The 16,407-nt window shown below is 36.3% G+C and overlaps 1 protein-coding gene across 17 annotated transcripts in view; it reads left to right on the top strand.

The window, feature by feature from the left end:
- The window catches only part of KDM4C (lysine demethylase 4C), a 412,741-nt gene that overhangs the window by 248,452 nt on the left and 147,882 nt on the right, over nucleotides 1–16,407 (top strand). For all 17 annotated transcript variants that reach the window (XM_054519941.2, XM_024251879.3, XM_063713994.1 and 14 more), the window contains 3 exons: nucleotides 120–301; nucleotides 2,194–2,407; nucleotides 4,252–4,328. In XM_054519941.2, coding sequence (XP_054375916.1) covers nucleotides 120–301; nucleotides 2,194–2,407; nucleotides 4,252–4,328 — 473 coding nt within the window. The remainder of the gene's footprint in view (nucleotides 1–119; nucleotides 302–2,193; nucleotides 2,408–4,251; nucleotides 4,329–16,407) is intronic.

Raw genomic sequence — 16,407 nt, 5'->3', positions numbered from 1 at the left:
AGCTTTGGTTTCCGGCCTTAATGTCACAGATTCTGTGGAATGTTTACTTCTTTTGTACTTAGGGTGATTGTTTTCCCTGGTTCCCATGCTCACGGTATTTTCCTGCCTTCTCCCTTAAGAATTGCCTGAGGTTCTGTCCATTGAGGAGGAAGTGGAAGAAACAGAGTCTTGGGCGAAACCTCTCATCCACCTTTGGCAGACGAAGTCCCCTAACTTCGCAGCTGAGCAAGAGTATAATGCAACAGTGGCCAGGATGAAGCCACACTGTGCCATCTGCACTCTGCTCATGCCATACCACAAGGTAAAGGAGCCTGCTGTCATAGTTCCCTTCATTGCTCTGCCTTCCATGTGACCACATACCACAAGATTACTGTAAATTGTTGTGGGCTTCCTTTGCACATAAGAAGGAAGACATCCTTAGGTAGCTGATGGCTTTCATAGAACCACAAACAGTTTCTACATCATCCTTGAGAGACACTTTTCTGAAAGTACTTTATCTTTTTCTTTTGAGATAGGGTCGTGCACTGTTGCCCAGGCTGAAGTGCAGTGGCACAATCATGACTCCGTGCAGGCTTGTACTCTGGCTCAGGCGATCCCTCTGCCTCAGCTTCCACAGTAGCTACGACTATAGGTGTGAGCCATCATACCTGCCTAATTTTTTAAATTTATTTTTTAATTTTTGTAGCGACTGGGTCTTACTGTGTTGCCTAGGCTAGTCTTGAGCTCCTGGCCTCAAGCGATCCTTCCACTTTGATCTCCCAAATCTTTTTTGAGTATCTTATTTTATTTCATGGGAGGATTACTTTCAACTTTTCTCTTTTACTAAGAAACACAGAACTTAAAGCTTACAAATAGTAGAAGCTTTCAAAGAACTTAAACTTATCTCTGTTTTTTTTGTTTGAAAATGCCATTCTCAAATAATAGAAATGTCAGTCCTAGGTCCAAATTTTAAGTGTCTCTTTTCACCTTCCCATGTGGAACATGCAAAAGACACAGCCAAGACTCACTACAAACTGAATTCTCCAGTTCATCCTCATCAGCTTGCTGTGCGTGATGTTGTTTTCAGCATCATTCCATAGATATTATACTGATAGCACCTCAGCTAATGGAGGGTCACAGTCCTCAGCACTCAAACAGTTGAAATATCTTTAGGAATCTCGTAAGGGTGGAACTATGTGGTTCATTTTAAGGTACAATATATTATGAAGTATATTGACATGAACATTGTGTTTCGGGTTATATTTTTATTTATAGAAACAAATATTTTATTCAAGATTACGTCTGTCTTAGAGTTCCTTATAAAAATAAACTGTTCTGTTCAGACATTTCAGAGCAAGAAAATGTGTGATATCTCACATTTTTAGACTTTTGTAACCGAGGAAATAATGTATTCCCTTCATGTTTTTTAATGTGGCACTGGTGAGTGACAAACATTATTTTTCTCTTCCTTTAGTCATTAAATTTCTGGGTTTTAACTACTTATTGATTCTTATTTCTATATTATAATCTGTATATTTCTCAATAATTAAAAAAATTCAAACTAAAATCATAAGATTTGTGGAGATTTAATATAAAATAATACAGTATAAACATAAAGTAATATAAAATCTGTAAGGTAATTCATTACTTATACTTTCAAGTAAATACTAAACTTTTTTATATCTTTTGGTGTGAGGTGATAATTTTGTTTGATACATTGTCCTTTCTTATTTAGTGACATGTGCCAGTTCTCTCTCACTTGCTTTCAAATACTGTGATGAGGCAAAAATTCTTAAAGCCTCTCTTAATACTGCTGCACATATTAAAACTGGGGTCTTCATACACTCCTTCAATTGTAGCAAGGTATGATTCTTCAGTAAATGAAAACAGATCTGTTAACTAGTGCATATGAAGAAGCAAAAGAATTGATGCTTTCCACGAACTAATTTTGGAAAGACACAGTTTTAGTAGCCAGTTACTTTCTTATATGCACAGACATATAGAATATTGTCCTTTTCCTGCAGATTAACATTTGGGTGGGAATCTGAGGTGGAATATTGATTAAAAAAAAACTAGTAGTTTGGTCAAGGAGGACAACAGGAAGAATAAAAGTTAGAAGTTAGTGTCTGTAACAGGAGTTAGTGGATTTGAGTGACTAGAATGATGAGCTCTTTTCCATGTTTTTCACTCATGTGGAAACATTATGTTTTTCAGCCAGATAGCAGCAATGAAGAAAATGATGCTAGATGGGAGACAAAATTAGATGAAGTCGTTACGTCGGAAGGAAAGACTAAGCCCCTCATACCAGAGATGTGTTTTATTTATAGTGAAGAAAATATAGAATATTCTCCACCCAATGCCTTCCTTGAAGAGGATGGAACAAGTCTTCTTATTTCCTGTGCAAAGTGCTGCGTACGGGTTCATGCAAGTAAATGGATCTATAATTCATCAATCACTGGCTTTTCAGCATTTCACATCATCTTTATTTCTCACTTTTTTGGAACCTGTCAGATCTGTTGCATGGACTGTTGGCATTCTTAATGGTTATATCATTCTTTTTCACATTTCTTCTGGTAAAAGTATGAGTTAGTATATTCATCCTTTTTTCACCACTTTCATGTAGTATCCGTGGAGAGCAGGTCTGTTTTTTTTTTGTTGGTTTGTTTGGGGTCCAGGTGAGGAGTCATCATGGGGTTCCTTTCACATGTTTGAATTTTACTTACTTTAAGATCTAGTTTATAAAAACTTAATTCGAAAGTCTGATATTGATTGATGACTGTTTTTCTTTGTGACTTTTAAAAGAGAAATGAATGTTCCTTTGGTTGTTCTGAGAATTGTTGTACTGAGTTAACTTTTTTTCATTCGTGAGGATAGGAATCTCTATTGCATTCCAGGGGAGAACAGTCATTACAGTTGTTTTACCCCTGGACTGAGATAGTCTCCACACCTATCTAAATTTATTATTTTTAACAATTGGATAAGTGGTAAATATTTATTGGTCTGCCATGTAAATCCTATGAAATATGTAAAAGGGATCTCATATACTACAACTCTATTTTAAGGCATTTTAATATTTCAGATCTTACCAAATCATACATTCTAGTAACACACTTAGGTGTGGCCTGCCCTCTGTCAATGTAGTTTGAATGGTTTATAATATAGATATTATCTTCTGTATTTACCTCAGAGTAATAATTGCTTTGTATTAGGGTTGAAACAGCTTCCTCATCTATCACGTATTAATTAATTAGATGCTATCTACTTCCTCAAGGGATTTAAATGCTATCTGCTTGAAATATAATCATAGCCATCTTCTTTTTGTATTGAAGGCAATTTGTAACACACACACACACACACACACACACACACACACACCTTACATTATTATGTGTATACAATAGGTAAAGCACCAGGACACAAAATAATTGGGATATAATCTGATTCCTGAATGTAGCAGCTATGCAGTGTAGTCATACTATTTTATACACATATGCTTTAACTCATTATTTCATGGACATGGTTAACTGTGATAGGTTTTTTCCTTGGGAAATTACATTTCTGTTATTTTGTTTTCATCTCAAATGTTATAGAAATTTTCAAAAATTATTTATTAAATCTTAACCCTCATACGGAGGGGGTTTTAATATCAGAAATATTAAAAATTACTCATTTAAATATTTCAAAATTCTCTTATCTCAAGAAGTCAGAGTGACATGTGTTCCTTGATGCCATATAATTGCTACGTATATTTGCATCATCAGCCATCACCTTAGATAGTTATTTTGAGTCAGGCGTGAACTGAATAGACAAATCAAATTGAAAATACTCCTTCATTGCTAACTCTGAATTTGCAGCATTTGCCCTATCATTGAGGTTAAAGGTAGTTAGACTTAATTTTTGAGGTAATTTTAAATTGTATTAACTTAAAAATATTAGGTTAAAATGTATTTATTGTATTATTTTTAACATTTCCTTAAACTTTGCCCCATGGATTGCAACTTATTTTAAGATGTCTGTGTGTGAACAAATTAGTAGACTTGACAGTTTAAAATTTTATTACCCATTCAAGATGTTCCATAAGTATTCACTGTAACTGTTGTGTTAGTTATCAATAAGACTCACATTCACCTTGCTTATGTTTTGTTCTATACAGTGAGAATCAAGACAGTATGGTAGGCTAGTGTCCCATTTTTATTTATTTCAGTACTGAGATCTGCAATATTTTAAAGGTGAAAAAGACCTAATGCATGGATACATGCTATTATTTTATAGGTTGTTATGGTATTCCTTCTCATGAGATCTGTGATGGATGGCTGTGTGCCCGGTGCAAAAGAAATGCGTGGACAGCAGTAAGTGGCTTATTTTAGTATTGCTTAACCTTTCTTCCCACCGCACCCACTGTGGACACATTTAAGTCTAGTGAAAAGATAAGATTGCTCAGGTGCTTATATGTGCAATTCTGCACTTCCTTGTGTTTCTAGTCTTCCCTCTCAAAAGCGTCTTACCTGCTGGTTCTATATCTATTATAGAAATATTAGATAAATTTATTTTATTTTTTTTTTTTTGACACAAAGTCTCGCTCTGTCGCCCAGGCTAGAGTGCAGTGGCAAGATCTTGGCTCACTGCAAGCTCCACCTTCCAGGTTCACACCATTCTCCTGCCTCAGCCTCCCAAGTAGCTGGGACTACAGGCACCCGCCACCACGCCTGGCTAATTTTTTGTAGTTTTGGTAGAGACGGGGTTTCATCGTGTTAACCAGGATGTTCTCGATCTCCTGACCTCGTGATCTGCTCGCCTCGACCTCCCAAAGTGCTGGGATTACAGGTGGGAGCCACTGTTCCTGGCTTTTTTTTTTTTTTTTTTTTGAGATGGAGTCTCACTCCATTGCCCAGGCTGGAATGCAGTGGCGTGATCTCAGCTCATTGCAACCTCCGCCTCCCAGGTTCTCCTGTCTCAGCCTCCTGAGTATCTGGGACTACAGGCGCCTGCCACCATGCCTGGCTGATTTTTGTATTTTTAGTAGAGACAGGGTTTCACCTTGTTGGTCAGGCTGGTCTTGAACTCCTGACCTCAGTTGATCCACCTGTCTCGGCCTCCCAAAATGCTAGGATTACAGCCGTGAGCCACTGTGCCTGACTATTAGGTAAATTTCTGGTGGCAGTCCTCTACTTAGGAACCTGCAGGGACTGTCAATTTATCGTGTCCACATTTACATTTTCAAGGCTTCAGAATTTTTCTTCATTTTCTTGTCCATCCCTATTTTGCAATACTTGAAAATAAGTATTTCAAGTAACAGTCAAGGTGGGGGATCCTCAGTGACCCCTGAAGAAACTGTGTTCATATCCAATGTTTATTTTTCTTTTTTTGAGACAGGGTCTCACTCTGTCATCCAGACTGGAGTGCAGTGGCGCAATCATGGCTCACCGCAGTCTCGAACTCCTGGGCTCAAGTGATCTTCCCACCTCAGCCTCCTGGATAGCTGGGACTACAGGCATGCGCCACCATGCCTGGCTAATTTTTAAATTCTTTTGTAGAGACAAGGTCTCACTATGTTGCCCAGGCTGTTCTCAAACTCCTGAGCTCAAGTGATCCTCTCACCTTGGCCTCCTGAAGTGCTGGGGTTATAGGCCTCTGTGCCTGACATCATATCTAACTTTTCAACTAGCATGAGGTCTTTCCCCACTTACTCATCCTTACATTTACACCTTAATACATTTTAGAGTTTCTGGTCTGTACTAGGCATTGCTGTGAATTTTAGACAGAATATTTAATAACAAATGATCCCCCATTTAGAGACAAAGAATTGACTTGACCTAAATTGTTTTTCCTAAAGACATTGTTAAAAATTTACCTTACTACTTTCCTGCAGATTTTTTTGGAGCAGAAGAAAATAATAATATTATAAAAATTTAGCTTACTTCAAATCTTTGTTTTCCATTCCAACAATCTATGTCAACTTTGTTGCCATTTAATTAAGTTTTACCTTAATTTTTCTTAAAAATTGTCTTTCAAGAGGAATCAGAACATTCTTGAAAGTGAAGAACAATCAGACCTCAGCAGTGTATCCCTCAATCATGATCTCAGAGCAGGTGCTCAGCTCGATGATTTCAGCTATAATAGCAGCATTTACTTTATTCCTCAATGATCTCCAATGACAGAGAATTACACTTCCTTGCAACTGAAGTTAAAAACCTGAATGACAATATAAAGAATACGTCTTACATGATGAAAATTTTTGTCATGACTGTGTATATTTAGTTCTCAGTAAGTCTGAGAGTGGTGTCTTTCTGGATGATTTTATTGCTGGCATTCACTTTGGGGAATGAAAGAAGGGATAAAAATATGGACACTTTTTATGGTCTGAATAATCTGGTATATTTAATGTTAGAGGTTTTATCTCCCATTTAAGAAGTCCCTGCATCAGTGGGCCCAGAAAGCATTTTGGTACAGGTATGCATTATTTAATGACCGGGATACATTCTGAGAAATGCATCGTTAGGCATTTTGTCATTGTGTGAACATAGTACAGTGTACTGACGCAAACCTGGACGGTATAGCCTGCTACACACCTAGGCTATACGATGTAGCCTATTGCTACTACTGGCCTGAGTAGTGTAGGCAATTTTAACACAATGGTAAGTGTTCATGTACCTAAACATAGAAAAGGTACAAAAGACATAACAGCCTTACAATCTTCTGGGACTACTGTCAGGTATGCAGTCCATCTTTGACCAAAATGTCTTTATGTGACACATGACCATATTTCCTTTCATGTGATTATTATGTTAATAAATGTAAGGCATATTTAACACAGCCAGGAAGTCCTGCTTCTAATCTTGACTATATAAATATATCAAGCTCTTATTTATTATGTAGGTCCTATTTCTAGTATATGAGCCAACATAAAATATTGCAGAATCAGTTTGGTCAGTGATGTTATCTCCTTCACCCTGAATCATAAATTTAGAAGTTAGAGATTATCTGATCAGCTCACCAAGGCATTAAGAGTTCTCTGTTCCATCCACAGTTACTGCCTGGCTCCTGTGCTCACACACTGAGCAGTCCTGTTGTCCAAGGTACCATTGTCTTTGCATGGCAACCCAGGGCCAGGCCTAGGCCACTCACCCTGATTCTAAAGCTGGTTCTGATTCATTATGCTGTTTTCATGTAGCATGTTTCATACAGAAAATACTATGATTAATCACTCTTTGGAATAGACTGAAAACATCTTTCTATTAATTTTAACTCCTTGCCCCCTCAAAAAATACAATCTTGCTATTTGTATTTTAATATTGAAACTATGTAAATCTCTATCAATTTACAGTTGAACTGGGAACTCTTGAATATAACATTACAATGATTTTTAGACCTACATAATTTGTTTCTACCTGTAAATGATCTGAATTCACAGTGGATTCCAATTGTTTTTTCAGCGTATCCATTGGAGTGTACTTTTTCTATGAAGCTCCCTTCCTATTTCTGTTGAAAAATAATTGAATGAAGTTTAAATATTGTAGAAAATTAACTGACAGTATTGATATTCTGACTTTAACCCTCTGATTTAGTGTGGTGGTGAGTGTTACAATATTAATTTTTACTAAACACTTAAGTATGATTTCTTTAAATTTTGTGGCTGCAATGATTGCCTTTTAAACGTATCCTTAAAACTGACTTCTTCAGCAATCAGTCTCATATCTTCAGTTTTACACTCCAGAGGAGCCCTAGCCTCCTTGTAAATAAAGGGCTCTAAAGCAGCTCATGGAAATCAAATAGTGCAGCTGAAGTCAGATGATATTTCATTGGTGGCTTGTAGTTCACTAACTCTGATTCCTAATTTCCTGGAATTTTTTTTTTAAAAAGCCTGCCTTGTGAAGGTAAGGTTATTCATCAGGAATGTAAAATATTCCTATAGCATATTTAGTTTGAGACACATGATTATACAACAAATTTAATTGTTCTGTTGGTGTTTCCTTTCATGGTAAGTGCTTTTCAACGCCTCGTGTTCATTTTTTATGAGGTATATGAGAATTGTATGTGGTGGTTCTATTTTTTAAAGATTCTTTTTAAAAAGAGAGACTATAATATAAAAATATAATATTTTTATATATAAAATTTTATATATAATATATAAAATATATATTATATTATATAATATATATTTTATATATTATATATAAAATTTTATATATAAAAATATTATATTTGTATATATAAAAATATTTTAGAAGCAAGGACACCTTATTATTTCACCCATTCCCAGACATAAATAAATAAATTCATATTAAAATGGAGTAATTTTTTCAGCTTCAGCCTGGCAAAACAGAAAGTGGAGGGTGTATGCATGGCTGGAGTCAATAATCATAGATCAGCTCTCTTTTTATTTTCCAATTCTAAAGAGTAGATGTCGCTCTAGACTCAAATTAGGAAGATAGAGATCATAGTGATGTGGGCTGGATCTTTATCTGTGACTTTCTGTGTCCTCACCATTTCTAAAGATTAGCTTCAGACGTCACTCTGATTCATTGTGCTCCCATTTTCTTACTTTTCCATTCACGTCCATTAAAATGAAAACCAAAATATATATTGCAGCTTCAATTGCATATGCTTGAGGAGAGATTAGTTACAATTTTTTATTGTACCCTAATTTGGATTCTAGGATTATGGCCCTATGCCCAACCTCAACTGAAATGAAATGATACAAAGAACTCCACAAATAACTGTCAGTCCTTGGATACAGTTTATATATTTCATAATTCTAATTAGATATCATCACTTTGAGTCCCTGCCTTACCCTATTTCAGTATTACCCAAATAAATAGACACAACTATCTGACAGCTACAGCGTTTGACTTATGGCTTATAAACCAGCTTTATTATTTCATTTTCAGCTCTGTTTGATTGAAACCCTTTTTGGTCTATTTATATAATTCTTTTTGGAGCAATTTTTCCTCCTTTGTTATATAATCATTTTAGAGCACATTCCAAACATTACCAAATCCAGATTTTAGGTATCAAAAGTCAATACTCTTGATATTAGTATCTGTGTCTCATTATTTTGACTCTTCATGTACATCTCACTACTTTTTAAAAAATATTTTTATTTGTAATTTTTTTGGTATGTTGTAGGTGTATATATTTATGGGTTACATGAGATACTTTGATACAGACATGCAATATATAATAGCCACATCAGGTTAAATGGGGTGTACATCATTTCCAGCATTTATGCTTTGTGTTACAAACAATCCAGTTATACTCATTGTGTTACTTTAAAATATATAATTAAATTATTTTTGACTGTATTCACCTTGTTGTATAGCAAATACTGTTTTATTCATTTTCCGGGTTTTTTTTTTTTTTTTTTTTTTGTACCCATTAACCATTCCCATTCCCCTCACCCCCACCACCCTTCCTAGCCTCTGGTTACCTCCTAGCCTCTGGTAACCATCTTCCTAGTCTTTAGCTTCATGTGTTTAGTTAGTTTTTTCTAATTTTGTGAAGAATGTCAATGGTTGAGCACCTTTTCATACACCTGTTTGTCATTTATACATATATGTGTGTGTGTGTGTGTGTGTGTGTGTATATATATATATATATATATATATATTTTTTTTTTTTTTTTTTTTTTTTTTTTTAGACGGGGTCTTGCTCTGTGGCCCAGGCTGCAGTGCAGTGGCACAATCTCAGCTCACTGCAACCTCTGCCTCCCAGGTTCCAGCAATTCTCAGCCTGCTGGGTAGGTGGGATTACAGGCGCATGCCACCATGCTCGGCTAATTTTTGTATTTTTAGTAGAGATAGGGTTTCACCATTGTTGGCCAGGCTGGTCTCGAACTCCTGACCTCAGGTGATCTGCCTTCCTTGGCCTCCCAAAGTGCTGGGATTACAGGTGTGAGCCACTGTGCCCGGCCTGTCATTTGCGTATTTTCTTTTGAGAAATTTCAATTCAGATCTTTTCCCCATTTTTTAATCAGATTATTAGATATTTTTCCTATAGTGTTTGAGTTCTTTTTATATTCTAGTTATTACTCCTTTGTCAGATGGGTAGTTTGCAAATGTTGTCTCCCTTTCTGTGGGTTGTCTCTTCACTTTGTGTTTTTCTTTGCTGTGCAGAAGCTTTTAAACTTGATGTGATCCCATTTATCCATTTTTACTTTGTTGCCTATGTTTATGGGGTATTACTCAAGAAATTTTTGCCCAGACCAGTATTCTGGAGAGTTTCCCAATATTTTCTGTTAGTAGTTTCATAGTTTCAGGTCTTAGATTTAAGCCTGTAATCCATTTTGATTTGATTTTTGTATATGGGGAGAGATAGGGGTCAAGTTTCATTCATTTCCATATAAGTATCTAGTTTTCCCAGCATCATTTATTGAAGAGACTGTCCTGTTCCCAATGTATATTCTTGTCATCTTTGTTGAAAATGAGTTTACTGTAGATGTATGGATTTACCTCTGGGTTCTCTATTCTCTTCCACTGATCTAAGTGTCTGTTTTTATGCCATTACCAAGTCATTTTGGTTACTACAGCTCTGTATTATAATTTTAAGTTAGGCAATATGATTCTTCCATTTTGTTCTTTTTGCTTAGGATAGTTTTGGCTGTTCTGGGTCTTTTGTGATTCCATATAAATTTTAGGATTTTTTTTCTATCTCTGTGAAGAATGTCTTTAGTATTTTGATAGGGATTCATTGAATCTTTAGATAGCTTTGGGTAGTATGGACATTTTAATAGTATTGATTCTTCCAGTTCGTGAACATGGATTATCTTTCCATTTTTTTGTTTCCTCTTCAATTTTTTGCGTCAGTGTTTTATAGTTTTCATTGTAGAGATCTTTCACTTCTCTGGTAAGTTAAATCCTAGGTATTTACTTTTCTTTGTAGCTACTGTAAATGGGATTACTTTCTTGATTTCTTTTTTAGATTGTTCACTGTTGGTATGTAGAAATGCTTCTGATTTTTATGTGTTGATTTTCTACACCTTTACTGAATTTATCAGTTCTAATAGTGTTTTGGTGGAGTCTTCAAGTTTTTTCAAGTACAAGATTATATCATCTGCAAACAACAGTAATTTGAATTCTTCCTTTCCAATTTGCAAACCCTTTGTTTCTTTTTTTTTTTTGTCTGATTACGCTGGCTAGGATTTCCAGTACTGTGTTGAATAACACAGTGTTGAAAATAGGAATCCTTGTTGTGTTACAGGTCTTAGAGAAAAGGCTTTCAGTGTTTCACCATTTAAAATAATACTAGCTGTGAGTTGGTCATATATGGCTTTTATTGTGTTGTGGTATGTACCTTCTGTACCCAGTTTTTTGAGGGTTTTCATGAAGGGATGTTGGACTTTATCAAATGCTTTTTCAGCATCAATTGCAGTGATCATATGGTTTTTATTCTTCATTCTAATGATATGATGTATCACATTGATTGATTTGCATATGTTGAATCATCCTTGCATTCCTGGGATAAATCCCACTTGGTCATGATGAATGATCTTTTTAATGTGTTGTTGAATTTGGTTTGCTAGTATTTTGTTGAAGATTTCTGCATCAGTGTTCATCAGGGCTATTGGCTGTGGTTTTCTTTTTGATGTTTCCTTTGTCTGGTTTTGGTATCAGGGTAATACTGGCCTCAGGGAGTGAGCTTGGAAGTGTTCCCTTCTCCTCTGCTTTTTGGAAGAGTTTAAGTAGGATTGGTATTCTTATTTAAATGTTTGGTAGAATTCAGCAGTGAAGCCATTGGGTCCTAGGCTTTTCTTTACTGGGAGACCTTTTTATTATGGCTTTGATCTCATTACTTGTTATTCGTCTGTTTGGGTTTTGGATTTCTTTATGGTTCAATCTTAGTAGGTTGAATATTTCTAGGAATTTACCCATTTGTTCTAGATTTTCCTATTTATTGGCATATAGTTGCTCCTAGTAGCTACTAGTGATCCTTTGAATTTCTGTAGTATCAGTTATAATGTCTCCTTTTTCATCTCTGATTTTATTTATTTTGATCTTCTCTCCTTTTTTCTTAGTCTGGGTAGAGGTTTGTCAGTTTTGTTTTTCTTTCTTTTTAAAAAACATCTTTTCATTTTATTGATCTGTTGTGTTCTCATTTCAAATTCACTTATTTCTACTCTGATCTTCATTGTTTTTCTTCTAATTTTGTGTTTCGTTTGCTCTTGCTTTTGTAGTTTTTTAAGATGCATTGTTAGGTTGTTTATTTGAAGTTTTTCTTCTTTTTTTATATAAGCACTTAACAGCTGTAAACATTCCTCTTAGTACTGCTTTTGCTGTATCCCATAGATTTTGGTGTGTTGTGTTTCTGTTATCATTTGTTTGAAGAAATTTTTCAATTTCCTTCTTAGTTTCTACATGGACCCACTGGTCATTCAGGAGCATATTGTTTAATTTCCATGTGTTTGTACATCTTCCAAAATTCTTTTTGTTATTGATTTCTATTTTTATTCCATTGTGGTCAAAGAAGGTGCTTGATATTATTTCACTTTTTTTGAATGTTTGAAGACATGTTTTGTGACCTAACATGACCTATCTTTGAGAATGATCTGTGGGCAGTGGAAAAGAATGTGTATCCTGTGACCTTCGCATGAAATGTTCTGTTAATATCTGTTAGGTCGATTTGGTCTGTAGTGTAGATTAAGTGTGATATTTCTTTGTTACTTTTCTATCTGGAGGATCTGTCCATTGCTGAGTGTGGTGTGTTGATGTCTCCAGCTGTTATTGTATTGGAGTCTATCTCTCTTTTTATCTCTAATGTTTTCTTTTTTTTTTTTTTTTGAATTTTCTTTTCAAGGTATTTTATTTTGCATTTTTAAAATTATTATTATACTTTAAGTTTTAGGGTACATGTGCACAACATGCAGGTTTGTTACATATGTATACATGTGCCATGTTGGTGTGCTGCACCCATTAACTCATCATTTAGCATTAGATATATCACCTAATGCTATCCCTCCCCCCTCCCCCACCCCACAACAGTCCCCGATGTGTGATGTTCCCCTTCCTGTGTCCATGTGTTCTCATTGTTCAATTCCCACCCTATGAGTGAGAATATGCGGTGTTTGGTTTTCTGTCCTTGCGATAGTTTGCTCAGAATGATGGTTTCCAGCTTCATCCTTGTCCCTACAAAGGACATGAACTCATCATTTTTTATGGCTGCATAGTATTCCATGGTATATATGTGCCACATTTTCTTAATCCAGTCTATGATTGTTGGACATTTGGGTTGGTTCCAAGTCTTTGCTATTGTGAATAGTGCCACAATAAACATACGTGTGCATGTGTCTTTATAGCAGCATGATTTATAATCCTTTGGGTATATACCCAGTAATGGGATGGCTGGGTGAAATGGTATTTCTAGTTCTAGATCCCTGAGGAATGGCCACACTGACTTCCACAGTGGTTGAACTAGTTTACAGTCCCACCGACAGTGTAAAAGTGTTCCTATTTCTCCACATCCTCTCCAGCACCTGTTGTTTCCTGACTTTTAATGTTTTTTTCATATATCTAGGTGCTCCACTGTTGAATGCATATATATTTATGATTGTTATATTCTCTTGCTCAGTTGACCTCTTTATTATTATATAGTGACCTTATTTGTCTCTTCTTACAGTTTTTGTCTTGAAATCTCTTTTGTTTGATACAAGCGTAGCTACTCCAGCTCTTTTTTGCTTTTGTTGCCATGGAATATCTTTTTTTCATCCGCTTATTTTCAGCCTATGTGTGTCTTTATAAGTGAAGTGTTTTTCTTGTAGACAACAGATAATTGGGTCTTGTTTTTTTATCCATTCAGAGCCACTCTGTGTCTTTTGGTTTGAGAGTTTAGTGCATTTCCATTGTTATTGAGAAGTAAGGATATGTTCTGCCATTGTATTGTTTGTCTTTTGCTTGTTTTGTGGTGTTCTCTTCCTTTCTTCATTCCTTCATTTCTTTTATTGAAGGTGATTTTGTCTTGTGGTATGATTTAATTTTTTCCTTTTTATTTTTTAGGTATATGTTATATGGTTTTTGATTTGAGGTTGTGATGAGTCTTGCAAATACTATCTTACAACCTATTATTTTAAGGTGATAACCACTTAACATTGCATAGGCAAAAACACACAGAGGTAAAAAGAAAACCAGTAAAAGCTCTACACTTTAGCCCCTTGCTTTTTAACTTTTTGTTGTCTCTGTTTATATCTCATTATAATTTCTATGTCTTGAAAAGTTGTCATTATTAGTTTTGGTTGGTTCATCTTTTAGTCTTTCTCCTTAAGATCAGAGTATTTTATATATCACATTTACAGTGTTATAATATGCTGCATTTTTTTTTGTGTACTTACTATTACCAGTGAGTTTTGGACCTTAAGTTGATTTCTTATTACTCATCAACTTCCTTTTCTTTCTGATTGAAAAACTCCCAGGCTGGGCACGGTGGCCCATGCCTGTAATCCCAGCACTCTGGGAGGCTGAGGTGGGCTGATCCCTTGAGGTCAGGAGTTTGAGACCATCCTGGACAATGTGGCAAAACTCCATCTGTACTAAAAATATAAAAAATTAGCCGGGTGTTGTGGCGGGCACCTATAATCCCAGCTACCTGTGAGGCTGAGGCAGGAGAATCGCTTGAACCCAGGAGACGAAGGTTGCAGTGAGCCGAGATCGCACCACTGCACTCCAGCCTGGGTGACAGAGTGAGACTCCATCTCAAAAAATAAAAAAAGAAAAAAAAGAAAAACTCCCTTTAGCATTTATTGTAGGATAGGTCTGATGTTTACGAAATCCCTCAGGTTTTGTTTGTCTGGGAAAGTCTTTATTTCTCCTTTATGTTCAGAGGATATTTTCACCAGATATACTATTTTATGGTAAATGTTTTTTTTTTTCCTTTCAGCACTTTAAATATGTCATGACACTCTCTCCTGGCCTGTTAGGTTTTCACTGAAAAATCTGCTGCCAGACCGACATATTTAGAACTCCATTGAATGTTATTTTTTTCTTTTCTCTTTCTGCTTTTAGGATCCTTTTTTTCCCCTTGACCTTTGGGAGTTTGATTATTAAATGCCTTGAGATAGTCTTCTTTGGGTTAGATCTGCTTGGTATTCTGTAACCTTCTTGTACTTTGACATTGATATCATTCCCTAGGTTTGGGAAGTTCTCTGTTATTCTTCCTCTTGACCAACTTTTTACCCTCATCTGTTTCTCTGCCTCTGTGTTAAGGCTAGTAACTCTCAGATTTGCCCTTTTGAGGCTTTCTTCATCCTGTAGGTGTGGTTCATTGGTTTTTATTCTTTCTTCTTTTGTCTCCTCTGACTGTGTATTTTCAAATAACCTGTCTTCAAGTTTACTAGTTCCTTCTTCTGCTTGATCAGTTCTGTCCTTACAAGACTTTGATGCATTCTTCAATGTCAGTAGCATTTTTCAACTCAGAACTTCTACTTGATTCTTTTTAATTATTTCAATCTCTTTGTTAAATTTATCTGATATAATTTTGAATTCCTTCCTTGTGGTGTGTTGAATTTCTTTGAGTTTACTCCAAACAGTTACTTTGAATTCTTTGAGAAGTCACATATCTGTGTTTCTCCAGGACTCGCCCCTGGTGCCTTATTTAGTTTACTTGGTGAGATCATGTTTTCCTGGATTGTCTTGACGCTTATGGATGTTCATCTGTCTGGGCATTGAAGAGTTAGGTATTTACTGTAGTCTTCCAAACCTAGGCTGGTTTGTACCCATTCTCCTTGGGAAGGCTTTCCAGGTATTTGAAAGGACTTGAGCATTGTGATCTAAGCTGTATCTGCATTAGCGGACACCCCAAGCTCAGTAACACTGTGGTTCTTGCAGACTTGCACAGGTACTGTCTTCATGTTCTTGGATAAAATCCAGTGGAATTTTCTGGTTTACTAGGCAGAGACTCTTGTTCTCTTCCCTTACTTTCTTCCAAACAAATGGACTCTCTCTGTTTGTTCTGAGCCATGTGGAGCTGTAGGTAGTGTGACAGAAGACTCTCTGTGGTTACCATCTGTAGGACTGTGCTGGTTCAGAACTGAAGCAAGCACAGCATTAGATCTCACCTAACGCCGGCCCACTGTAACCACTACTTGGCTACCAGATACTATGTTTGCTCAAGGCCTTGGGACACTACAGTCAGCAGATGGTGAAGCTAGCTAGGCTTGTGTTCTGCCCTTCATGATGGTGAGTTCTTGTGGGCCCAGGTGCATACTGAGGTACCATCCAGGAGCTAGGGACTGGAGTGAGAAACCTTAGAAGTCTTTCTGGTGTTCTGTTGTCCTGCAGCTGTGCTGGCACTCAAACCAGAAGACACAGTACTTCCCACCTTTCTTTCCCATTTCTACTGGCAGAGGAGCCTCAGCCCATGACCACCACTACTACAGGCCCATGGAGAATACTGCTGGGCTGCCACCAATGTTTAGTTAAGGCCGTAGGGCTCTTAAGTCAGTTT

This window comes from Pongo abelii, chromosome 13 (genome assembly GCF_028885655.2).
Source record: "Pongo abelii isolate AG06213 chromosome 13, NHGRI_mPonAbe1-v2.0_pri, whole genome shotgun sequence".
Lineage (NCBI taxonomy): Eukaryota > Metazoa > Chordata > Mammalia > Primates > Hominidae > Pongo > Pongo abelii.
Note: the sequence above shows the minus strand (reverse complement) of the source record. Positions and strands in the feature narration are given on the sequence as shown.